This window comes from Cervus canadensis, chromosome 5 (genome assembly GCF_019320065.1).
Source record: "Cervus canadensis isolate Bull #8, Minnesota chromosome 5, ASM1932006v1, whole genome shotgun sequence".
Classification (NCBI taxonomy): Eukaryota; Metazoa; Chordata; class Mammalia; order Artiodactyla; family Cervidae; genus Cervus; species Cervus canadensis.
Genome location: NC_057390.1, coordinates 24,921,351 through 24,947,343, shown reverse-complemented (window position 1 = coordinate 24,947,343; position 25,993 = coordinate 24,921,351). Strand labels below are relative to the sequence as shown.

Sequence of the window (25,993 nt, the reverse complement as noted above, 5' to 3'; positions counted from 1 at the left end):
GTTTTGTTTTTTATTTTTGTTGTTTGGGGTTTTTTGTTTGCTTTTTGTTTTTGTTTCTTGAGTTGGGTGGTGCCTTTACCAACCATTCAGCAAGGTTTTAAATTGTTTCAATTAAATGTTCAATACTGTCCTCCTTAGGCACTAGGTATACATAAAAGTGAAAGTGAAGTCACTCAGTCGTGTCCAACTCTTTGTGACCCCATGGACTGTAGCCTACCAGGCTCCTCCATCTGTGGGATTCTCCAGGCAAGAATACTGGAGTGGGTTGCCATTTCCTTCTCCAGGAGATCTTCCCAACCCAAGGATCGAACCTGAGTCTCCCGCATTACAGGCAGACACTTTACCATCTGAGCCACCAGGGAAGCTCTAGGTGTATATAAAACAGTATAAATTCATCACCAGAATCTTTCAATATGTCTGCAACAGAAAAACTAACGTGCAGAATCACAGAGTATTAATTTTTAAGTTAAATCATCAGCGTGGATGGAATAGGTAGAATCTTCCTGACTAAAGCCTGTGTATTTCAGGCCATCTGGCTATATGTCTTCAGGTCTCTGGTTGTTAGGAAACTGCCAAAAGGTTTAATAGTCTGTCAGATATTCCCCAAACTTACTTGACACAAGAGTTACATGAGGCGTTGTTTAAAATACAGGTTCCCAAGCCTCTGTCCTAAAGATTTTGATTGTGTGGATCTGGAATAGGACTTCAGAATCTGCCTCTTTCATGTGTAACACAGGTGATTCTTATGATCAGTTTGGATCATAAGAATGATCCAAATTTTGTTGGAAAACATTGGGTTAAGAGTAGAAGAGAGGGATTAATATACAAAAGTGAATTAATATAAGAAACAAATGGGTTAAGAATGTTTGGAAAACATTGGGTTAAGAGTAGAAGAGAGGGATTAATATACAAAAGTGAATTAATATAAGAAACAAATGATTCTTATGTCATGTCCAGGGGATAACAGAGGAGATTTACCCCCCAAGTGATGGATATTATATATCACTAGGTAATTTGCCACTGAATTAAGGGACCATGGGAGCAATAATAAAATCTTGACATTTTTAAACTCAAATATTTGAAGGGCAAAAAGTGTTCTGGATTTCATTTCATTGCTCAGTTTCTCTCTAAACCTGTTCCACTCCAGGAAGGGTGCTCCTGCTCATTCATGTGGAGAGCAATTGGGCAGACGTGAGTCCAGAGGAAGCATTTGAAACAGCAGCTTGGCAGATGCAAGGAGAGACTCCTCCAAGTTTAAAGAGCAGCAGGCAAGGCTGCCCAAAGGCAGGAGTGGAGGAAGCAGGAAGCTGAGGGAGCTGTCTAGTAGCACAATGTTTTGTGGTCAAGATCAAGGGGCATGAAGTAAGAGTTGTGGGAAACCAAGGCAGAGATAAAAATGTGCATGACCCATCTTATAAGGATCAAGGAGGTCAGCAGTACATGTAAACTCTTAGTCCTCATCCGGAGCGATAGAGGGGAGATTGGTTATATCATTTCAGTTTTACAGCTGGAGACCTAGAGGTAATGGGAGAGGTGTTTTTTGCTACAGATAGTGAACTTGAGAAGGTAGTAAGAGAATTAGAACCAGTAGGTTTTCTGACCTGTGGTGTTGGGTTGGATAATTGTTGGGAGGATGGAGAACAGCAGAAAAGGATTATCTTGATGTTGAATTGGTGAGTTGATGAAATTTTGGATTTCAGGTTAGGTAAATGGAAAAAAAAAACCTATCAACAGGTTAAAAAAGTAGTGTGGAATGGGGTTAATGAAAAGGGGTGATAATGTTGAGAGATTTTTAGCTGTGAGCAGAGAGAAAGTAGATATTGTATGGGAAGCAGGTTTGGCACAAGGGTATGATACAAAGCACTTTTGTACCTCCTTAGGATGACTTTTAGATGTTGATCATATTAATAGTCTCAACCACATCTTCTCTAATGAGCATTATACTTTTTAAAATAGTCTGTAACAGAGAAGCTTTAAAGAATTAAATTCTGTCTAAGAATTTAACCTATGGTGGTTGTTTTTTCCTCCATCATAGTAGAGAGACTGGAAAAGCAGTGGACACTAGAAAAGCAATAAAACAGGTCTTCACAGTGAACTGTAGTTAATGTCTTGAAATAACCTATAACAGAAAAGAATATATATATATATATAAAACTGAATCACTTTGCTGTTACCTGAATCTATGTAAATCAACTGTACATCAATAAAACACACAAAAATTGGGTCTTTACTGTTTGCTTACATGTTCCTCACTGTCACTTGAGGATTATTCCTTTTTCTACAGTTAGTACCATCTTATGGCTTGCCTCTAATGACAGACTTGGCTATTTTTAATTAGCATCTGATGCTAATTTTTGAGGTTCTCAGAGCATCTGATTAATGCAGGCTCACAATATCATTTGGTCCACTAAAGTAAATGTGTAGTTCACCCACAAGGCTTTTTAATAGATGAGGGACTGTATAATCAGAGATTTTAAAACATGTCCCAGAAATGATACTGAATATAATATCTTTTGAATTTAAAAAATTTTTAATTGTGATAAAGTATATGTGTAATTTATCATCTTAATGATTTTTAAGTGTTCAGTTAAGTAGTGTTAAATATATTCGCATGTTGTTGACCAATCTCCAGAACTTTTTCATCTTACAGGATTGAAACTTTATGCCCATTAAACAACTCCCTATTTTTCCCTTCCTTCTCAGCCCCTGGCAACCACCATTCTACTTTCTAGTTCTATGAATTTGACTACTCTTGATACCTAATATAAGTGAAATTATACAATATTTGTGTTTTTATGATTGGCTTATTTCTCGTTGCATAATCTCCCCAAGGTTTACCATGTGTTAGAGTGTCCCTCTTTTTTGTGGCTGAATATCATTCCATTGTATGTGTATACCACATGTGTTTATCCATTCATCTGTCAGTGGATACTGGTTTGCTTCCACCTTTTGGCTATTGTGAATAATGTTGCTATGAAATAGGCATACAAATATCTCTTTATGACCCTCCTTTTGATTTTTTTAAATATATACTCAGAAGTAAAACTCCTGGATCTTATGGTAATTCTATTTTTAAATTTTTGATGAACTGCATTACTTTTTTTTTTTTTTTTAAAGGAATGTAGGAAATCTTAATTTCTTGCTATAGTTTGATAGTAACTTCATTGGTTACCTTAATGGTTTGTTTCTTGACTTCACTCTCCTCCAATATGAAGAAGTATTGTATATAAATAAACTTATGTTTTTTCATTCATAGTCCTCCTGTGTTGTGGATACCTCCCCCTCTGCCTACCATCATACCCCATTCCTGTTGAAACCATTAAACCTCTTAGTTTTTCATTGAAGTTGTTTATAGAGGTCTGAGGAATAAGACCCAAGTGGTCATGGAGGATAACTACCAATTGTATGTATGTGATTCCAAATCCTCTCTGGTCTCTGTCTGTAACTTCTTCCTAATTAAAATGCCACATTCTTCAGAAAGTGAGCCTTTCGTTTATCCCACTTTCCTTAGATCTTTCATTAACTGAATGTGTTTGTATATAATTTGCTTGATAGTAAATCTCATTTGTTGGTATTTCACGTCTTAAGTGATTTTATTTTTTATTTAGGAGAATCATACAGAACTCATTTAGCTTGCTAAATATATGTAAAGTTAAAGAATAAAAGAGAAAAACTATTTACAAATCGCCTGCTGAGTTGCATTGCCTTTTCTCCCAGTGAACATGTGCCCCAGAGTGAACAGTGAGCTGTGAGTTGGAAATATACTGTCTCTTTTAGAGTCTGTGGCTGTGCTGACTGTGATTGAAGGTCATTTTCCCTGGATACAGTGTTCACCCCAGTCATTGACTTTAGACCTTACTCCCACAGAGGATGTGACCATATTGTACTTGTATGCTGCCTCTTGAAATAAACCATAAACCTCTAGGAAAGAGAGATTATAAGATAATGTTTTCCCATCTGAGCAAATACACACTCTTTATTCCACAACCTGGCTGAGCCACAGACATGGCCCTCCATCAAGCTTTACATTCTCAGTAAATGGCACTATCGTTTACCCAATTTCTCAAGAAACCTGGGGCTCAAGTTTTCTTTAGCTTGGTATCTAATCCACCAGTACCATCTGCTTCTCTACTCTCATTCTCTACACCACTATCCTTGGTCAGGCCAGTCTCCTCTTTTGCTTAGACAACTACATCCACCTCGTTGCTTGTACTCACGCCCCCTTCATTCTACTCTCTATGTCGGACAGAAGGACCTTTTTAAAACACAGCTGAAATTTTCTTAATCCCTGCTTAAAGCTCTTTAGTCATGTTCCATCATGCCTTTTTTTTTTCCCATCATGCTTAAAATAAATCCAAACTTCTTACAGTAGTTTATAAGCACCATAGTGATCTGAGCAGCCTGTCTCTCCAACTTCATCTCATACTGCTTTCCTCCTGTTATTCGACTCACCCCTTGAACCTCCCTCTAATACCCAGGCCTTGTCCTGCCCCAGGGCCCCTGTACATGCTATTCACTCTTCCTAGAAGAGACATATCAACAGTATAATATTTGCTGAATGAATGAATGAGTCAAGGACTTCCCTGGTGGTCCAGTAGCTGAGACTCCATGCTCCCAGTGCAGGGGGCCTTTGTTCGATCCATGGTGAGGGAACTAGATTCCACATGCTGCAACTAAGACTTCACATACTATAGCTAAAAATCCCACATACCACATCTAAAACCATGCAGAGCCAAATAAATAGATAATTTTTTAAAAATGAATGAATCAGGATCTTCTTAAGAAGGTAGACCATACTAAGTATTTGCTTTCCCAAAGTAGCTATAATACGTGGTATCAGTGTATAGATTTGAATTCCTAGTGCAGTGATTCTCAACTGGGAGCATTTTCCCCCAGAGAGGACATTTTGCAGTGTCTGAAGATATTTTTGGCTGTTGTAACTGATGGTGTGCCATCAGCATCCATTAGGTAGAGGCCAAGGATGCAGATAAACATCCCATAATGCAGAGGACGGGACCCACAACAAAGAACTTCTGGTCCCACATGTCAGTAGTGCTGGGGTTGAAAAACCTTGCTTTAAACTAATACATTTGCGTTAGGAGAAGTCAGCTCTAGTTGCTCTACTGGGCCTTTGAGTCTGTCACATTACACAAAAAGCCTATTTAAGTAATACTAGGAAAGTGAATCCTCTTGATTAAAAACTACTGTCCTATCCTCAGGGAGTTGTGTGTTATTTCCATCAGAGTCAGGGCCCCTCGTTCACAACTTAGGAACCAAGATTCCCCTGGTGGTGAGTATCTTGCTTACTTCCTCACAATGGTAAGATGAACCCTGTGTTTCCATTTATTTTTCCAACGGTGAAATGACCAGTAATTGCCAAAGCTGGAGGCATCTCTCTGGACCAGAATGAGACCCTCTTCTTCCTCCACCACTTGACTCAACTCCTTTTTCATGATAGCTAAGATTCTGCCAGTTATGGAGACATAGTTCATTCTCCTGAAGTTCACCATTAATTTCAAGAGGATTGGGAGTATATTGCTTATTTGTGAAAATCAAGAATCTGTGGAATTTTCAACACACACACACACACACATATTAACACAACTTTTATACAAGACTACAAGACCATAAGGCCTTCCTTGCTATATAAAATATCCAGATATCCATTTTATGAGACTGATATACACCTGGAAGATGCTTTGATTCCTTAAAAAAAAAAAACAAAAAAAACCCTGAAAGTGAAATGGTCAGATTCACCCAGGAAATGACCTGAGTGGAAGGTGAAGTATTTGTTACCTGATTTGGGACATTTAGGAAATACTTAGAAAAATAAGAAAATATGCTTCCTTAGCTTATTTTTTAAAGCATTTGCCTCTCTGCAGCAGGAAAATGGAGCTGGAGGGGTGTACCTTTGGATATGTGAGTTTATGGATCATGGTCTGTTAGAGTATCAAGGATTAAACTCTTGAGGGTCATAACTTAGAGACCTAATATCTTTAAGGGTAACCAATTATTCTTCTAACAACACTGAATGGACAACTTAGCCTTCTATGTAAATCTAGTGTTTAAATTTGCCTTTGATGCAGAAAGGTTAACTTGCAACAAAAAGGGCAAACTTGGTAACAAGTACTGTACTTATACTCCTCAAAGCACCTGAGGGATAATTAGTTTATCCTTGCCATACACTTTGTTACTGTTAAGCTGTAGTGAGATGATTAGTCAGAGAGCACAGTTATTGGGAAAATTGAGAGACCACTAAGAAAACATGGCTAAGGAGCAATACCACGACAGGCGGAAGTCCAGTGGCCAAGTGAAAACAATTTTCAAAAAAAAGAACATAAGTAGGTATCACAGAGGATTAAAGAAAATTACCGAATAGCACAGAATCAGGGGAACATAGACCTCAGATGGATGAAGAGGGATATCCACGTTATGGAAATAGCACACAATCCCTGAGGATGGAAGAATAGTCTTTAATCAAGGGGATTCGCTTTCCTAGTGTTATTTAGTCTCCTTTTTACCTCAAGAGATGTTTCAAATGCACAGCCAAATTAAAATCACACATGGTCATGTATTCATTAATAAGGATGACTAATTTTTTCAAGAGTAATTACAAAGGTCTTTCATATCCGTTATCTTTTAGACCTCACTGTACCCTCATGAGATGAGCTATATTATTAGCTCCATTGGGTAGATGAGGAAATTAATTAAGGCTCAGAGAGGTTAAATAATTTTCCCAAGGTCCCCAGCTAGGTCTTGACTGCAGACCCCATGCTGTTACAGTAGGCCAGGGCTTCTCAACCTCAGCACCCTTGACCTTCTGGGCTGGATAATTCTTTGTTCAGAGGGGTCGTTCTGTGCATCATAGAATATTTAGCTTAGCAGCCTCTCTGGCCTCTCCCTACCAGACGCCGGTAGCTCCCCCCTTACAGTTGTGACAACCAACAATGTTTCTAGCCATTGCTAAAGGTCTGTTGGAGGTAAAATCACCCTGGATTTAGAGCCACTAGTCTAAAGACTAAAATCTAGTAAGTACGTAGAGGAGCGTCCCATTGTCCTGTTGTAGTCAGCCCCAATGTTTGACAGGGAGGGCTTGTTTATGGGGGAAATTTTGTAACTTTTCTTAGAACTTCCCTAAACCTGATCCTCATAGCCTTCCAGCAGTGTAGTGAAAGGGGACAGGCCAAAATGGATCACGGATGGTTACCCAGAAAGTCATTGTTTTATCCAGCCACTCATTCAACAAAGAAATCTAACAGTTCAAAGAATAGTTTCATAGAGGCACCAGTGTTTGAGCTGAAGTAGGTTTAGAGGGTAGATTATGAGTTTCCTTAAGATGAGGTTGGAGGGGTGATGAGTTCATGTACATAACATGACATGTTAGTGGGCTCAGCCTAGCAGGCTGATGGCCCAGGCCACAAACATGTTCCAGGCTCAAGGACTTGCATTCATTGGTCATCTTACTTTGTAAGCCAACCCATTCGCAAGCAGTCTTGGTGTTTACTTTCACTATTGAGTTAACTATTGCCTTGGAAGTACTGTTTATCTCAGCCCACATGGTAATTGCCTTAAATTTAAAATCAAATCAACAAACTTTTGCATTCCAGTAAGGCTCTGTAGGAGATAAAAAGACATGGTTTACATAAAAAGATAAATAGCAATCAAGGCAACATATCTTAGGTGCCAAATGAGTGGTTCAGATAATAAATACTGTGGGATGAGAGGATGGAAAGATTGCCACAACCTAAAATTGTCAGGAAGAACTTCATAGAGGGACTTGATGAGCTGAGCCTGAATGGATTAAGTAGAAATAATATGAAATCTTTATAACAGACCAGGAATCACACCTTGATTAATGCCCATGGCACCCCATGTTTTAAAAAGTACCTTTTAGATGATTATTGTAATCCCATCTAGTTTCATTGTTTTGGAATATATCTCATAGCCTATAAAATCCTTTTAGAAACTCATCCATAATGTTTGTCCAGAGTTCATTATCAGCTAAGCCCAGAAAACTCATGAGTGAAAAGGGTGTTTTTGATCACTCTTAGGGATCAGAGGAGGTTCATAAAGATTGGTTTCACTGACCCTTGGCTTCCGTTAGACCTCCCGGAATCACCCTTCCCTGAACTGAGGCGCTTAGAGGAAACAGGGCTCGAGAATGGGAGAGACCTTCCTGCAGCTGGGCTTTGTGACTCCGGGCCTTGGGAGCTCTCAGTAGGGTAGTGGAAGGCACAGTTAGCAAGAGGTGCCTCAGAGGCTTTTGCTTCTTGAGACACTGCCTGGTTTATTTCACACATCCCAGCCATCCAGTCGACTTTTATAATTCCACTAAAATGGACGCAGCAGATGTTCCTCGACTTTGCTGCTGGAGGTGTCGAATGCCGAAGGAACAAACAGACTGGGGGAGGGGGAGAACTGCCCAAATATCCATTCCTGGGGGCTTAGAGGAGTCATTTTTTTTCCTCCCTCCATGTGAAAATATAAACAGTTGCTTTATAAACAGTTGTCACTTTTTGACTTATAAAGAGTCACAGTCTTTTCCTTTTGTTTACTTTGATGACCTTTGAAATAAGCTACAAACTACAGAGTCAAAAAAAAAAAAAACAACCCACTTTTTTTCCATCTTCATTTTTCAGAAGGAGGCATCTCTGTTAGCAGTGTGCTAGAAGCCAGCAGTCTCTGGCCCAGGCCCAGGTTTGTGGGGCTTTTGCCCCAAACCCCCTCACTGGGTAGCTGGAGTTACAAGCCTAAAGTCCAAATGCTGAAAGCCAGGCACTTCTGTGGGTCAAACCCTTTTTATAAGGCACATTTTACAGCTTCTCTAAAGTCTGAGAAATACAAATTAGTATAATAACTCTGCATTTCTTTTGGCTTTGTTTGCTGGAGATAACCCTGGAGATAGATACTCCTGCCGCGCTCTCTCCAGCTGGCCCTTCCCCACCTCCCCAGCCTTCTCCACCCTCAGTGGGTCTCTTCCCCCAACTGGCTCTTCCTCACTTTGTTTGGGCACAGATCTGAACAGTCAGAGGGGGAGACCAGGGGGAGCCTTGGAAAAGTCGGAACACCTTCTCTTTGATGTGTTGAAAGTTCCTTTTCTTTGATTTCTGTGGTGAAGAATGCCACGCAGCCACCCGTCCCAATAATTATTAGTATGTGAATTTTCATACTGAGTTTAAGTTGGGAAATATATGATAAAAAGAATGTTATTTTGTTTTATTATTTCTGACACCAAAGATAATGCTCTTCTTCCTTTGTGGTGATGAGACAGTTTGTATCTTGATTTCGGTGGTGGCTACACAAATCCAGGCATGGGCTAAAACTGTCCACCTGCCCCAACACACACACAAAGAAATACATGTAAAAACATGATGACCTGAATGAGATGTGTAGTCTAGTTAACGGTAATGTGATTGTCAGTTTTCTGCTTTGGTTTTAGTGCTACAGTTCCATCAGGTGTCACAGTTAAAGGATGCTGACTGAAAGGAACAACTCTATTTTTGCAACTTGTTATGATGAGGCTCTGCAGCTCACCCCTGAACAATGTGGGGGTTAATCCACAGATAACTCACAGTCAGCCCCCAATTGCCACGGTTTCTCTGCATCCTTGGATTCAACCAATCACAGATTGTGGTACTGTAGTATTTACTGCTGAGAAATACCCAGGTGTAAATGTACCCTCACAATTCAAACCTGTGTTGTTCAAGGGTCAGCTGTAATCATTTCAAAATAAGAAGTTTTAAAAAGTAATACATTCTTACTGTGAAACTTTCTAAACTACAGAACTGTGCAGTGTCAAATGTAAAAGTCCAGCCCCCATGATGTTAATAATTTGGCATCAGGTAAAATGGGATCATACTATTTTTGCAGCTTGTTTTTTCACTTACCAGTGTGTCTTAGGGATATTTTCATGTTGATACATATAAATCTACAACATTATTTTAAATGAAGATACCGCTTGGCTAGATATGATGGAATACTATGTAGGAATATCCCATCATTTTTTCAACTGGTCCTGTAGTGACTGTTTCTAAATTTTCCTCTTAAAGTAAGTGCTTCTTGAGATCATCCTTGGGCATCTGTTTCTGTGCCCATACCTGTAAATGTTTCTGTGAGATAAATTTCTAGAAGTGGGTATTTCAAGATTAAAGAAAGTTCATGTTTTCCATTTTGATAGCAACAGTGAAACCTCCAAATTGCTGCTTTGTCTAACAAACAGATGAGACCATCTATATAGCATACATTGTATGTGCAGCAATGTGGCCCTGCTCCTTACCTCCCGAAAAGGTTGAAACAATTTCTCCTCCCACCGTGAATGAGAATGTCTGTTTCCTTATCCCAATATTGATGGGTCCTACCCTTTAGAGAAAATTCTCTGCTTATTAATGTTTTTTTCCTTTAAAAATTCATTGTTTGAATTGCCCTTCCTTAAACGTTAATGAAACTAAACATGTGTTCTCATGTCCTCATGTGTTTATTGGCTATTTGCATTTCATCTGTGAATTGCTTGTTTATATTCTCGGCTAAACAAATTTGCAGTTCCCAAAGTGTGTGCCAAAGTGTTGTGGGATATTTTCAATTTGGGGGAGAGAAGGACAATGACACTTGCCATCTGTGAGATATTATGTGAACTACTCGCTTGAAGTCATTTACAGTTATCACCATTAGCTCACACTGCATTCCTTTTGATGATTCTGTATGTCTTTGCAAAGTTGAGTGTTTGATAGTTGCTGTAATAAAGAGCTAGTCCCATGAGAAAATCCATGTGGACCAGAAATGAGGGTGGTGGAATCCCGAGATTTCCAGAGCTTGCAGAGTTATAAAGTATCCAGCAGGCACACACATCCCATTAGTAAGTAATTGTGGTTATTAAAGAATGAAATAAAAATATTTTTGCTTTCAACTTATGCGTCTTAATTTTTCAAACAGTTCCTAAGTTGTAGGGCATAAATACTTATTAGGTTGTTTGGACCTAACTACTTAATAAATGGAACTGTTAGGAATTTCCTTTGGCCTAGAGGCACCATGAAAAGATTATTGAGGTGCTGAGGGTGCTATGAATGAGGAAGTGTATAACTCCCTGCCACATTTCACTCAGTTACTTTCATTTTTGTTATTAATTTGCAAGAGCTTTGTTCCTTAGGGGAATTAGCAAATAGTTTACCCCTGGCTTACCTATACTTTTGAATATTCCTGGTAGTTTTCACTACACAAAAGATTTCAGTTTTTATGTTGTAAACAATCATTTTTCTGCTTCTTATTTTTTTATTCATGGCTTTGTGTTCATTCTTAGTCTGTTCTTGCCTGAAGATTGTAAAATATTTTCCTGTTTTCTTCTGCCATTTTTATGGTTTCTTTTTTCTTAATATTTGATTATTTTCTCCATCTTAAGTTTATTTAGTACAAGTATTTGGATACAGACCCAACTATATTATTTCCCAAAGAACTAGTTGGTTGTCTATCTTAAGTAACTAGTTGGTTGTCTATCTTGAGTAAGTCAATATTTTCACTATTGTTTGTGTCACTTTTATCATCTTTTTTCAGTTATTTCTGGACCTTCTGTTCTCTCTCTCTCTCTTACAACACTTACTGTTTTCTACCTTGAATCTTATTTATGTACACATCTTATTTCCTGCACAAGATCATAAGATCTTTTTATATTGATTTCATCTCTATGTCCTATAACTGTTTTTTTTCCTTTCCCTTCTCTCCCTCTGTAAATATTTTTTATAAAAATTTTAAATATACACAAATGTAGACAGAATAATATAATGAATCCCTTATGCCCAACACTCAGCTTCAGTTTTTTTTTTTTTTCCTGGCCATGACACACAGCTTACAAGATCTTAGTTCCCTGACCAGGGATTGAACCAGGGCCACGGCAGTGAAAGTGCTGAATCCTAACCACTGACAGGCAGGCTAAGTCGCTTCAGTTTTGTCCATCTCTTTGCGACCTTGTGGACCGAAGCCTGCCAGGCTTCTCTGTCCATGGGATTCTCCAGGCAAGAATCCTGGAGTAGGTTGTCATGCCCTCCTCCAGGGGATCTTCCTGACCCAGGGATCAAACCCGAGTCTCCTATGTTACAGGCAGATTCTTTACCGTCTGAGCCACTAGGGAAACCCATTAACCACTGGACCACCAGGGAATTCCCTGTATTGCTTTCAATTAACTGTCTTGACTAAACAAATTTTATTTTTCCTTGTGAGGTTTACTGCATTAGAGAGTTACTTGTTGGTCTCAGTATTGTCTTTAAGGAAACTCAATAGTTTGAGGATCCAGATATTAGAAAAAATAAATTATCATGTATAATAAAGCTGTTCCTAAAGAATTTAAACTGGGATTTATTTTACAAAGAAATAATTTGTAATTTGAAAAATGTTGTTATGTAGCTTTTCAGAAATATGTCTGTGTTCTAAAGCTAGAAACTCTTAAGTTCGAACAGATATTGTATCAGTGTTTTATAAATTGTCCGTTCTTTCTAAGCAAGCCTTTCTCTTAGTTAGGTGAAGACTAACTCTAAACCTCATCCTAACCCAACTCCTTGGCACCCTTGACACTTCTTCTGGGTGATGGAACTTCTCACTGCAGGCTAGAGACGATCTAAGACAGATGTATACTCATTCCTTATTGTTTTGTTGTTTTAATCGCCAAGTCATGTCGGACTCTTTGCAACCCCATGAACTGTAGCCCACCAGGCTCCTCTGTCCTTGGGATTTCCCAGGCAAGAATCCTGGAGTGTTCTTATACTCTCTTATTAATACTGTGTGTTTCCTCCAACCCCATTGTGTGGGGAGAGTTGAGAGAGTTGGCTCTTAGCATTCCAACTGCCGCTGCCAATAGAGGTTCTGCTCCTGCCACCCTGACAAGGAGGCAGGGTGGTACTCTAGATGGATACATGCGCTATTGATTGAGTCTCTTTTCTGCCAGATAAAGCTGTATATCCCTGGAGTCCAGAGGCTATGAAGAACAAGACACAGTCCTTTCCTTCAGTGAGCCATGCTCCAGGAAAGGGAAATTGTGGATTGATAACCGTGATGACAGGATTTAAAAAGTCAAAAGAAGAAATCAAATGAAATGAGTCATTGGGCGCTGAGTAGGAAAGTCTTAGGGTGGGGATAGGAGGTGGTTGATAAAAGCTGAGCAAGGCTCTATGGAGGAGGTAGTATAGAAGCTGGGTCTTAGAGTATGAATGGATTTCAATGGCAGAGCTGGAGAGGCTGTGGGGAGAAATGGAAGGGAGTTCCTAGATGGAAAAGCATTGTCAGGAGTGGGAAATCATCGCTCATAGCCACAGAATAGTTCATGAAGTGGAGAAAGTTGGAGGGGAAACTAGAAAGACAGGTTGAGCCTTCAGTGCCCGGAAGATTATTTTAGGACAGTGGAAATCATTGGAGGATTTTGAATTTGGGAGTGATGCGATCAGGGCTTGGCTTTTAAGAATTCTCTGCAGCCATGTGTAAAATGAATTTTGGAGGCAGAGACCAGTCGTTTAAGTTGTTTGCATCATCTAGGTGTAAGATCTTTTGGTTCCTGAACTGAAACAGTAGGAGTGTTGCTAGAGGAGAAGACATGCATTAGAGACACAAAGTGAATTTCTAGGTCCCCACAGACTTTGTTTTTGTACATTTTAATCCTTAGAGGTATTCATGGCCTGCTTCCCAAGCCAGAGTCAGCTAGGAAGTAATGACGCTTTGTAATTAGCATCCTTTTCCTGGCAGCAACAACACAACACAGCCAAGTGTCACCTTTTGGGAATTCACCCAGACCTTTCTAAGGATCTGTCCTCATCTGATAAACAGGTTGCGGTTTGGGGGAGTAACCACTTGAAATGCTTCCTGGACCTGCCCTCCAGCCTAAGGTTAGATCAGTAAGTAGCCGTGGCTGGCACATGCCCACTAAGCCTGTTCTGGACGACCAGCATCCGAGGGTCCCACCTCCAGTCCACCCAGTGCCCCTCCAGGGCCGGTAAGAAAGAAGAGTATGTGGAGCTGTCTGTACGGATGACACGGGCGGGTACATGTACCCAGCGAGCACTGTGCTCTGCGCCATGGGAGCCGGAAGCCTGTGGGCTCGTTAAGAGTAAGATTAATATGCTTAAAGCAGAAAATTAAGTCCTCAAACACATTGTAATGATTGGAAATGGCATAGAAGTTAGAGAACTCTTCTTTGTCTCACTTTCCCAACTTCACCTCCCCCTCCCAAACACACACATGCATACAAATAAACACAATCTGCCTTTTAAATAATTTTTGCTGTATCCATTTCCCAGCAGTTCTATGATTAGGCATGTTTCTGTGAATTAGAAAGTTTAGATTCCTTCTTCAGCCATCCCCCTTCTCACCCCACCTCCTTTCAGTCTGACTTAAAGCCATAAAATACTTCTGCCTGCCTGCCTTTCGTTCTGTTTGTATGAATTAAGTCGACAGGATAAATATTCACATTCCCAGCTACAGGCTGAAACAATGTTTGCCTGTTCTGCCCAGTGAGTCGAAAAGAAAAGGGGGCCTGACATCACCCTATACTGTACATTCCCGGCATAGATCATTTATTTAAGTCCTTGAAAAAATACAGATGTTTTACCAGCCGAAATAAAATCCTGTGTAAACACTGAGCTTGGAAAAATGTGGCTCTGACTTTGCTGTGGGGGTTGGGGCAGCGTGGGGAGAAGGCCAGGAGCAGAGTAGCAGATACAGAAATTTTATACTTGGGGCTGGATGTGATAGGGGCAGAAGTGTTCGCCCCCAGTCTGCATGCTGCCCCAGAAGACCAGGCTTTTGTTTTTAAGGAAATAAAAATACATTTGCAAAGGGGGATAGATGTGTGGGTCTTCAGCAGGATTGTTCCTGATAAGGATACCTTCACCTCATTTATATCTGACCTCTGAAATGAACATCCCTTTTCTCTTCTGAGTTGTCCTTTTTCACGGCCTGCCTAAACCTGGTCATGTTATTGCTGAATCCTGCTGGTTTCTGGAACTCAGCTGCTGTTGATCTTATAAGGGGGAAAATTGCCTAGAAGCCATGCTTGGTGGAGAGGAAAAGCCATCTCAGCGTTGCAGTCCCAAACAGCCATATATCATCTTGATCTTGTCTAACACAAGTCACTATTTTAGTCCAATAGCATAAACCAGATGTATTTCACTGGTGCAATGCAAGTTCTTTCAGGGATCTGACTCATGACTCTCTTTAGGCCTGTGGCATTTATTCAAAGGGCGTTACATTTGCTCTGTGGAGTCGCTTTTGAGATTCAAAGCTGCCAAAATGGACCCCGTGCTTTACCAAGATGTTTGGGGGCTCCCCTCAATCTCTCTGTGTTTAGCATGGGGATGAGGGTGGGCAGAGGCTGACTGTTCTCCAGACTCTTCTCAGATTCTCCCAGAGTTTCGTTAAGGCTTGCATCTCAGGGGCAAGAAGTCTTAGGTCCCTCTAGCTGCTTCCTGACCACCTCCTCCTCAGAGCAGGTGTGACCATCTCATCTCTGGGCAGTCCCAGGCCTGTGAGAGTCAGGGGTGATGATGCTAGTTTGCACTTGGTTGTTTTCTGTATGCATTTGTCTCCTTCTGACAACTATCTTAAGTCAATAAGATAGTTTTTGGAGTTTCTCCTGTTTTTGTTTTTGGGTTTTGTGTGTGTGTGTGTGTGTGTGTGCTGGAGACATCCCTAAGTCCACTCTAACCTTTCTCCAAGGGGTCTGCCATGGCTGGAGGTCACCAACTGTCTCGGTGTGTCCCAGTATGATTTAATAAAAGAGCTCTTTTTCACTCTCAAAAGAATTCCTGGTTTGCAAGATAAATTATCCTAACAAGCATCACATGGATATTCCTGACCAACTCATTAACTCCCCCTCCCTCATTCCCAGTCCTGCCACCTATTCTCATGATCCTGGTCTTGAAGCCTGGCCCTCCATCCCCAGCTGCCCTGGGGGAAGGTCTCTTTCCTGACCTTCAATGCCGGGTCTTCAGCAACTGCCAGGTCCTGCTTCTGCCTCCAAAACGCCTCTCAGCTGCATCCTTCCCTCTGCGTTCCGCTGCTACCATCATTTAGATTGGCATGAAGTGGGGGTGTCACAAAATTAAATTGTCGGGTCTTCTCATTTTTCCAAAGAGTTTCGACATCAGGTTGATTTTGATGTGAAATCTCCCAGTTCACAAATGGCGATTTCAAAATACCATGTAGGCCAAATAAAACATCTGCAGCCACTTTTGGTCCACAGTCTGTTCTTGGTTTACAGGCTCTGGTTTCAAGCCCCACCACCTTTTGTCTAGACTGGCAACAGTCTCACTCACCCGACCCCTTCTGACCCAGCCTCCTCACTGTCCCTGGCCTTTCCTTTTCGAATTAGAGATCTGATCTCTGAAGAAGTCTGTGCTGTCTCCAGAACAGAGCACACATCCCTTGATGCTGCCTTTGAGATCCTTCCCCGTCTAACCTGACCCCTCTCTTCAGCTGTGTCTCCTATACCGCCCTGCACACATCCTAGCTCCACTCTTGTTACATGCAACTATTTGCTGTCCCCTGAGCGGTCCCAATGTTTTTCTTTTACTGAATGGGGTTTTTTTAGAATAATTTTGGATTTTCAGAAAACATGAGTACAGATAGTTCCCATGTTGTTCCTCTCTTCCCCGCTCCCTCTCCCCAGTTTTCTCCTGTTATTACTATCATGCATTAGAGTGGTATGTTTATTACAATTAATGAACCCATATTGATACATCATTGTTAATAAAATTATATTTATTTTTCATTTATTTTATTATTTTGCACTATATATTTATTATTTTATATTTATTTATTTTAAATTAAATTAAAAATTAATTAAAGCCCATAGTTTATCTTAATGCTCACTTTTTTGTTGGTAATACCAATATTTTAATACTCTTTAACACTTTTTAATAATTCAGTTTCCTCTGCTTGTATATTCTTCCTCCTGGCAAGATTCTTTTCAAGGCCACGTATGGCTATCACTCTTCCTGAAAAGCCTTCTCTGTTTATTTTTGGAATGAGGGCTGGAAGGGAGGGAAGAGATGGAAAAAGAGAACTAGTGTTTTGATCAGGTGCCTAGCATGTGCCAAGTACTATCTATCTATATATATATATGTTCTTTGAAATCTTTCTATAGTTCTACCAGATATATATTGTTATACTGTTTATACTACAGATAATATTATACTCATTATATTATAGATAATATTATACTCTTTACTGTGGAGTAAACAAGTGGCCCAAAGCCCTACAGCTAGAAACTAGGTTTCCACCAAAGTCCATTTGGCTCCGAAGTCTCTTCTCCTCTCACCCCCTTCAACAGGATTGCATTCTGATCATTGATCCAGCCTCTCTGCTTTCCCCACTGGGTTAGCAATCCACTAGGTTAGGAATCCATGGAGTAAGGAGTGCATATTATCCAGCTCTGTGACTCTGCTCCTGACTTGGGGTTGGCACCACCAGCAGCTCACCAAACCCATGGGCGTGTGTCCTAAAGGCAGAGGTAATAGAGGAAGAGGCACCAAATACCAGCATCAGTTCAGCAAATGCTTGTTGAGCCCTGCTTTGCCCTGGACGTGGTGGAGGCCGGGGCCACGTGGAAGAGCAGAGTGATGGCGATGCCATCGTGCAGGTTAGAAGTCCCAACCAGGCAGAGTCTGGGAAACGACTGATATTTTTGTTTACCCACGACTGGAATGTGAGCTGCAGGAAAGCAGGGATTCTGTGTGTTCTTGGCTGCAGCCCCGAGGATAGCGCCTGGTAATAATAGTTGTTTAATAAATATTTTTGGGCTGAATGTTGGAATCCTGTTGCCAATTTGGGACACCTAAAGTGACACTGAACTTCTCAGGGCTCTCCTGTGGTCCAGTTAGTCGTCATCCTCAGGTCTGGCAGTTTGGGTTTCTCTCTGTTTGGTTTAGTGCAGTTTCCTAATTATCCCAGGCCTGGGCTTGGCCACGCTGTTTGCCCAGAAGTTCCTCTGGACCAGAATGTCAGGAAGGGAGCTGGGGGGAGGAGCTGCCTCGCCCCTGCCATCCTTGCAGAGCTGATGAACAAATGATCCTTCCTGGAGCTGCCTAGAACTACCAGACCTGTCCTTGGACCAGAGCTCCAGAAGTCTGGCCTCACTTCTGGACTTCATGCAAAGGATGGCCTCGTTTTCCTTGAGAGAATTAAGCCAGCACTCTTTTTTTGGCTATGCCACACATAGTGTGGGATCTTAGTTCCCTGACCAGGGATTGAACCCTCAGCCCCTGCATTGGAGGCATGGAATCTCAACCATTGGACCAACAGGGAAGTCTCAGACCCAGCACTCTTCATGTGATAGGAGGGTAGTCATATATTCAAACATTTTCATTAATTATCTTTAAAGAAAACTTTGTCTCACACACAGTAACCTGTTTCAGACATGTGCTTACAAGCCTTTTTTTTCCCTTTCGCCGCCCTCTGTCTTCTCTCCCCCTCCTCCCCACCCCCATTTTCCTTGTCTCCTCTGACCCTATCTTTCACGTATATTACTCTGTTTCTCCTGCATGTTTATTTCCACCAAGGTTCTTCTAAGTATACTTCCCCCACCATCGGTCCCATGTAAACAGACCACACTCCGTTCCTGGTGAATAACCAGGATCACAATTGTTGTCTGGTTTGTGCCCAAGGTGACAGAATTGATGGGCTCATAGGCCGGTTTTCATAAACCAGAGCTACCAAGCGTTTCAAAAACAGCCTTGTTTTTGCCAAGTAAGGTGAGCAAATATAGGACGAAGTTTAAACATCCATCAGGAGTTATTTTTGAAGTGATTGCTTTTAAATGAGAGGCGTTTGAAAAATCTCACAGCTTTCTTTATAAGTAAATTCCAAAGTCATGTATTTTGCTGGTGTCTGCTGATTAATTACAGTCCTGTGACACCATGAAAAGCCCCGGTGGTTGGTTCTGTGCAGCTGTGGAGAAAAGGAAAGCAAGGCCCAGCGGCTTTGCCAACTCTCTCAGGATGGTGGGGATTCGGGCAGAGGGAGGTGATTTCTTTCACTCCGGCAGTCACCACATAAGAACAGAAGCCCCAGCCAGAACCACTGCTCCAGACTTCACGACGGGCGGTATGGGTCCCTATGGGGGTGCGGTGAAGTAGTGATATTTGATCTGTTGCTTCTGAAATAACAGATCCATTATTAGAGAAAGTATTTTCAGGCTCCACATTGGGACTTGTGTGCCTTCTCCAATTTAGGGGAAAAAAATTTTTTTTAAATAGCAGTTCCATACAATAAAATAATCAAAACTGACTCTCTAAACCAGAGGTGCTCGCACAGCATATATTTGTTGTTGGAAATTGCAGATCTCTGACCCAGGAAAACCTGCCTGCTCAGACCCCACTTAGGGTCTGATGGCTCTGGATGTCTTATCTTGACCTTTTGCTTTTTCTCATTACTTCCTTTCCATATTTAACTCTCAAAGTTATGCCCTCCATTGACAGGAGAGAAAGAGAAGAAAAAGTAGAATCTTGCTGTTTAGAAAGAATCTGCAGCCCCAGTAAAGGATACAACAGAAAGAGAACACTCCGATTATTAAAATAGGCTTCCCCCAAAAAGATAAAAATAAAAGAGGCTTCCCAAGTTCTTGATGTGCTTATCTGTGCTTGCTTTGCCCCACCCTCCTCCTCCGCTTGAGAAAGGAGCTGAGGGATTTCTCTGACATGTCTTTTCCCTTGACACTCGCTAAGGCCAGTGATCTCGTTTATGCCCTCATCCTCTTTTGTTCTCTGCTGCAGGTTAGTACTTCTCACTCAGGAGGCCTTGTTAGTGTCATCACGGAATGAACCCAAGGCACACATATGGACACAAACCAGTACACACACACACACGGGCTGTGCCATGGCCTTGCTGGGGTTGTGGCCTTCTTTCTAAATATAGGCAGCTGGAGAGAGACAGCAGGATTTGTCTTCTCTGCCTAATTCTAACGTATAAAGTCATGGAAGAGTAAGAGCAGGGTTCTGCACTGCTGCCTCAGCTCCTGACATCCTAGAAAAGATCTAAAAAATCTCAGTAGTGTACAGACATCACTATCCAGTATTTGCAAAGGCAAGCGTCATTACAGCCTGCTTCTTCAGCCAAGCCCATTCTGATAAACCCCAAACCAGATTAGACCCACAGACAGTTGATTTTTTCCTGTGTAGTAAGATTTTGACTTTAAAAAATACTGCTTGAGGGGCTTCCCGGGTGGCTCAGGAGATAAGAACCTGCCTGCCAATGCAGGAGACACGGGTTCGATCCCTGATCTAGGAGGATCCGTGGAGCAACCACGCTTGTGTGCCACAACTGTTGCGCCTGTGCTCTAGAGGCAGGGAGCCACAACTACTGAGCCCAGGCACCCTAAAGCCTGTGCTCTGCAACAAGAGAAGCGACCGCAACGGGAAGCCCATGCACTGGAACTAGAGAGTAACCCCCACCCTCTGCAACTAGGGAAAAAGCCTGTGTGAAGTAGTGAAGACCTAGCACAGCCAAAAATAAATAAATGCAGAAATGATTTTTTAAAAGTACTTTTTTTTCCATGAGACTGCTAAGATAAAGATGTTTGTATTTCTTTGCTAAAATAAATTTCTAGGCTGTTTATAAGTAATAAACTCTTGCATCTAATGACTGGTCACAGAATAGTCATCTTTTTCTAGACTTGGTGAGGAACGCAGAGCACAGGTAGAGATGAAAGACATAAGGTTTTTCACCACTTGCTGCGTCCTTCCAAAATCAACATGCTTTTCCTGCAAGGAGACCAGAGCCACATTTTGCAGGTGTCTGTTTTCTTTGAGGGGAATATTTTGAGGAAACCTAAAAGGGAAGAACTGGACATTTAGGAAAAATATATTTTCACAGCAGGATGTTGCTTTTTCTCTCTCTTTTTTGGTTTAGGTTCTTCATTTGTTACAAGCCTTCTCAGACTCCAAATACAGAATGAATACATACTTTCAGCAGGAACTGGCTGACGTCGCTGTTTGTACCAAAGCCAAGCTCTGGCTGGCCAAGAGGTATGTTAAAGCCCCACATGAGCACGGAATTATCGGGGGTTAGAAATACACTGGAGAAATGCTGTTCCTGGTTGTGGGAGTTTTAAAAGTCACTGGCATGAGCTTTCTAAACTTACTGGAGTTATATATCTTTTTCAAACTTTGGGTTGTGGTAAAGAAAGAAAAATATTTTCTTGACAATTTTTCTAAAACTGCTGGGTGACTGGGGGGGCATGTACTATGACTTTTTATCTGTCCACCAGTTTGGTTTTTTGAATATCTGCTATGTGCCCAGTCCTGTGTTGGATAACCTAACAATGAAAGGCAGTAATTGACTGAATCATGTGGTACAAACTACCGGACACCATGGCAACTCAGAGATGAGAGACTGGTGTAAGACTTAGGCAGGTGCAGAGAGGCCCAGTGGGGCTGATTAAGAAAAAGATATAAGTTGCCATTTTAGGTGTGTAGTGGAGGAGCTTGATTAAGCCAGGCAAAGGAGGCTAGATATGTATTTTTTTTTTTTCATCCTTGCCATCGTTAGTTTATTCTGAAACTTAAAGCATTTTCTGTGTGAAAGATGGAGTAAGAAGAATTTCTCAATTTTCTCGAATACACAGGAAGGGCTCTGTGTAACACAGTGTTCGATATCTGTGTCTCAGAACGTTATGTTGGTAGGACAGTGTTTCTGTGAGGATCTGCCACCCCCATTTGCACCCTCTGTGATTCCAGGAGAAAGGAGCCCAGCAGAGGCCCACAGCCTACCACATTCCATGCTGTAGTATGTTGCCTTTGATTAATGATTAGTATCTTGGTTGCCTAACATAGCAGCCTCTTTTTTATTTTTCAAAAAATGTTCTTTTGTTCACTTTCCTTGGGCTCCCCACCTTATGTGGTGGGGCAAACAATGGCTAATGTGAGACCCACAAATCAATGGAATTCAGCAAAGTCTCGTTGGGCATAGACTACACAATAACCTCTGTGTTAGGAGCTATAGGGATACAAAGATATAGAAGGAAGTAGTCTTGGCTTCAAGGAGCCCCGTCCAGGAGGTGAGAAAGACGTGTAAATAAATTATTTTCATTGAATATAGAAAGTGTGGTAACAAAAGTATATAGTAGGTACAGGAGTAGCCTAGGGGGTGGTGGGCAGGATGCCTTCAAGAGTTAAGAACTTTGCCAAGTGGTCACGACAGATGAGGGGTATTCCAAGCTCAGGGGATGTCATAGGCACAGACATAGCAATGTGGAATGCCTTGGTAAGTGTCAAGAACTGCACAGAAGTTAGCTCTTCTGAAACCTAAAGTGTAAGGGATGTGTGGCAGAGAATGGGACTGAGGAAATACATGGAAGCCACACAGTGAAAAGTCCTAAAGGAGACCTTTAGGTGAAAGGGACCCAGGGACTTCCCTGGTGGTCCAGTGGCTAAGACTCCACACTCCCAATGCAGGGGACTAGATCCCACAGGCCACAGTGAAGATAGAAGACCGTGAGTGCTACAGCTAAGACCCAGTGCAGCCAAATACATGAATAATATATTTAAAAAGGAAAGAAAGAAAGGGATCTAATGAAGAATTTCTCAATGAGTGGAGACTTGAGGCTCTATGTTTTCTAAGCAACTATAGCTTTGACCAGGGTTATTGATGGGAAATTCGCTGGTATCTGAAATGCCAATAAAGGGATGGTTAATGGTGAGCCTCTCAATTTTAGTCCAATTTTTGTTTCCTCTCCAAAAACTGCTCCCTTAAGCCTAATATCATTTGCCTCTGTGTGGCTTTTAGACAAGGTCCCAAGATGCTTTTTCTGAGAGAACAGGAATTGTGATCATATTCATGTTCTCCTCTGTTTACCAATTAGTGGGCCTGGTCCTCTTAGCTGTTATTTCTGGGGATCAGGAAATCAGGGAAATTATCCTATAGAAATCTCTGCTTCCAACAAGGACTGCCCCAAGACAAAATCTGAATCTCCTATTCTTCAAGTACTGTACGGAAGGACATTCTGCCCCCTTAGTTTGCTGCTTCTTGATGAATCTCATAGAAATTCATCATCTTTTTGATGTCTGATACTTGCCTTAATACAGCTTGAGGGAGGAGAGAGGATTAAGAAGAGTAGACATACTTTGATAATTGTTTAAGTCTGGTCATGGGTCTATGTGGCTTCATCATTTTATTCTCTCCGCTTTAGTATATTCTTTAAAACTTCCATAATAAAAAGTTGAAAACAAACAAACAAACAAAAAGGTTGAAAACAGAAAAAAAAAAAAAGAAAGAGAAATTCATCATCTGCTGGCTTCCTGAGTCAGTTCCTTCTTGGAAGGAGGAGATGGAGTAACAGGCCAGCCATCTGAATGAACCTTCATGTTGTACAGTGCCTGAAGATGGGTGACAGAGCTGCCACCAGCCTCCCCTTCAGCTAGAAAAATCCTCTCGGACTTCCCTGTGGTCCCTATTGCAGTTTCCTAGTCAGTCTTTTCATTATCCTCTGCCTCCATCCTTCCTCCCTCCCCTTCTCTGATTTTCCTCCATGATTTTCCAGCCTAGAAAACAAAGACATGAATCACTGAAATTCGCTGGGTTTCCAACTTCCTTGCCCGGAGTCTAGGAAAGCCACTTTTATGTTTCCAGTACAGTCAACTCTTTATTCAAGTGTGAACTTTACACTCTGTGGGTGGTCTGTAACACCAGGCTTCCTCTTACTCCACAGCACACTTTTACCATATTAATCAGGATGTGTTCAGAGCCTAGAATAGAGTTTGAGAGGAAAACACATGGCCAGAACACAATATATCCCAAACCCATGTGTCAGTTTTTCTGGATTATCCATGTTACTGGCAGGATAGCTTTGAATTTCCTAAATGGGAAAGTATAGCATCGGGTATAAGTGATGAAGCCTCAGCCTGCCGCATGCCTGCCCTGTCCTTGAGGTCCTCTGAGAGTGTTGTCCTAAGAGCTGTTTGTCTGCACTGGGAGTCCCATGCTTAGAGGAGCCACTTCTGGGTCCAGGCAGGCCCTTCTTAAAGCCAACCCCTGACATATTCTCATATGCTTTTCCCCAAAAGGTGTTATAATACAAAGTATTCCAAATGTCACTGCTGAAGAGGCTCTTTTATGTCCCCAGCAATTTACAAAAGAAAGAGGAATAGTAAATGTTCCTTTGTGCCTACTAAGGATTTTCTGTTTCTTTTGAGTTTGTCTTGAAACATCACTGTTATTGCAAAGAAAAAAAAAAAAGTCTGTTCAAAATTTAACACCAACAGCTTTTTCCTTCTTCAGTTTATTTGATCATTTAGCTTGAGTTTATTCAGTCTAATAGATACTAAAACATTAGTGAGGAGGTCAGTTATTTATTCCCCAAAAGGAGGTTTAAAAAATTCATTGGAACCGTTGGATGATCAGTTCCATTTTTTAACATTTTGACCCCAAAATTGAGGGTACATAAAGACTTTTGTCCTGTATTTGTATTTTGACTTTGCAAGATTAATAGAGGTTTATATGAGGTGATTAAGCAACAGCCATGGATTTGTTGGGGAATTTTTGGTGATGAATGGCCAGCTGGCAACATGGCCGGAGTAGAGGACTGGGCTTCTGCTCTTACAGGCCACTTTTCATTCCAAGATGTCAAAGCCTTCATGGAAATCAGCTCGTTCATCCTTCGAGTCCCTTCCTTCCCCTTTCCCCGCCATCCCTCTCTCCTCAGTCCAGTTTACTATCTCTCTCCTGGTGCAAAGACGGTTTACCAACTACTGAAAGAAATCTACTGACCCAGGCCAAAAACCAAGTGGGAATAGGGGTCAGCTGCTGGCCTGGTGAGGCCGGCTGTGGGGGCCACGGAGAGGAAGTCAGCGCAGCCCTGCCTGCTGGCCCTGCTCTGTGCAGATTCCAGCTCTGCCGTCCCAGCTGGACCACAGGTCCTGCCTGGATAGGAAGGACTTTTCAAAAGCCCTGTTAAGTAAGAGAAAGAGGAGAAAAGATTTATTGACTTTGATTGAGAGTTGGAATGACTGTTATTTGGGGCTTTAAGTTTTTTCAGAAATCAGTCTGGTTATCTGTCATCTTTGGTTATAAAAGGAAAAACGTGTGTGTGTGTTTGTGTGTGTGTGTGTGTGTGTGTGTGTACGCGCGCGTGCCCTTTGAATAAATGTGGTAAACTAAATGGACTATCAGACTCCATGCGATGGATGATGTGATGCCCAAGAAGAAAAGTGAGTCCTACTAAATTTTTTTCACTTTGTTTCTTGACTACCAGTGTAGTTTGTGCTTATCATAGAGAATTAGGGAAGAAAATATAAGTCTATCTCACCAACATCCAGTGGAACCCACTGTTATTGGTTAACAGTTTTATATACATAGTTACTTCATCTTTCTTCCTGTGTTTTTTTAAATGTAGTTGAAATTAAGCTGTATGTATGTATCACTTTTTCCGTTTAACAGTATATGAATGCATTTGTTGAAGAGTCTTCTTTTTTTTTTTGATGGGCTTTTTTTTTTTTTTTTTAAATTTCTGGCTGCCCTGGGTCTTTGTTGCTTTCTCTGTTGTGGTGAGCAGGGTCTGCTATTTGTGGTGAGCAGGCTTGTGTGTGTGTGTGTGTGAAAACTCTTTATGGTGTAGCTGCTATGGAAAATAGTAGGGGGTTTCCTCAAAAAACTAAAAATAGAATTACCATATGATCTAGGAATTACACTTCTGGTTATAGACCCAAATGAATTGAAAGCAGAGTCATGAAGAGAGATTTGTATGTGTTATAGTTGTATTATTCACAATAGGCAAGAAGTAGAAGTAACCCAAGTATCCATTGATAGATGAATGGATAAACAAATATGGTATGTATGAACAAGAGAACATTATTTAGGCTTAAAAATGAAGAAAATTCTAACAGTACCACGTGGATGAACCTTGAGCACGTTATGCAAAATGAAATAAACCCATCACAGAAAGACAAATACTATACGATTCCACTTAGGTGAGGTTCCTGGAGTAGTCAAATTCAGAGAGACAAAGTAGAATGGTGGTTGCCAGGGGCTA

The 25,993-nt window shown here is 41.2% G+C and overlaps 1 protein-coding gene across 5 annotated transcripts in view; it reads left to right on the top strand.

Annotated features, from left to right (window-relative positions):
- Positions 1-25,993, top strand: part of THADA (THADA armadillo repeat containing) — a 326,765-nt gene that overhangs the window by 206,690 nt on the left and 94,082 nt on the right. For all 5 annotated transcript variants that reach the window (XM_043468439.1, XM_043468440.1, XM_043468436.1 and 2 more), the window contains one exon: positions 20,878-20,993. In XM_043468439.1, coding sequence (XP_043324374.1) covers positions 20,878-20,993 — 116 coding nt within the window. The remainder of the gene's footprint in view (positions 1-20,877; positions 20,994-25,993) is intronic.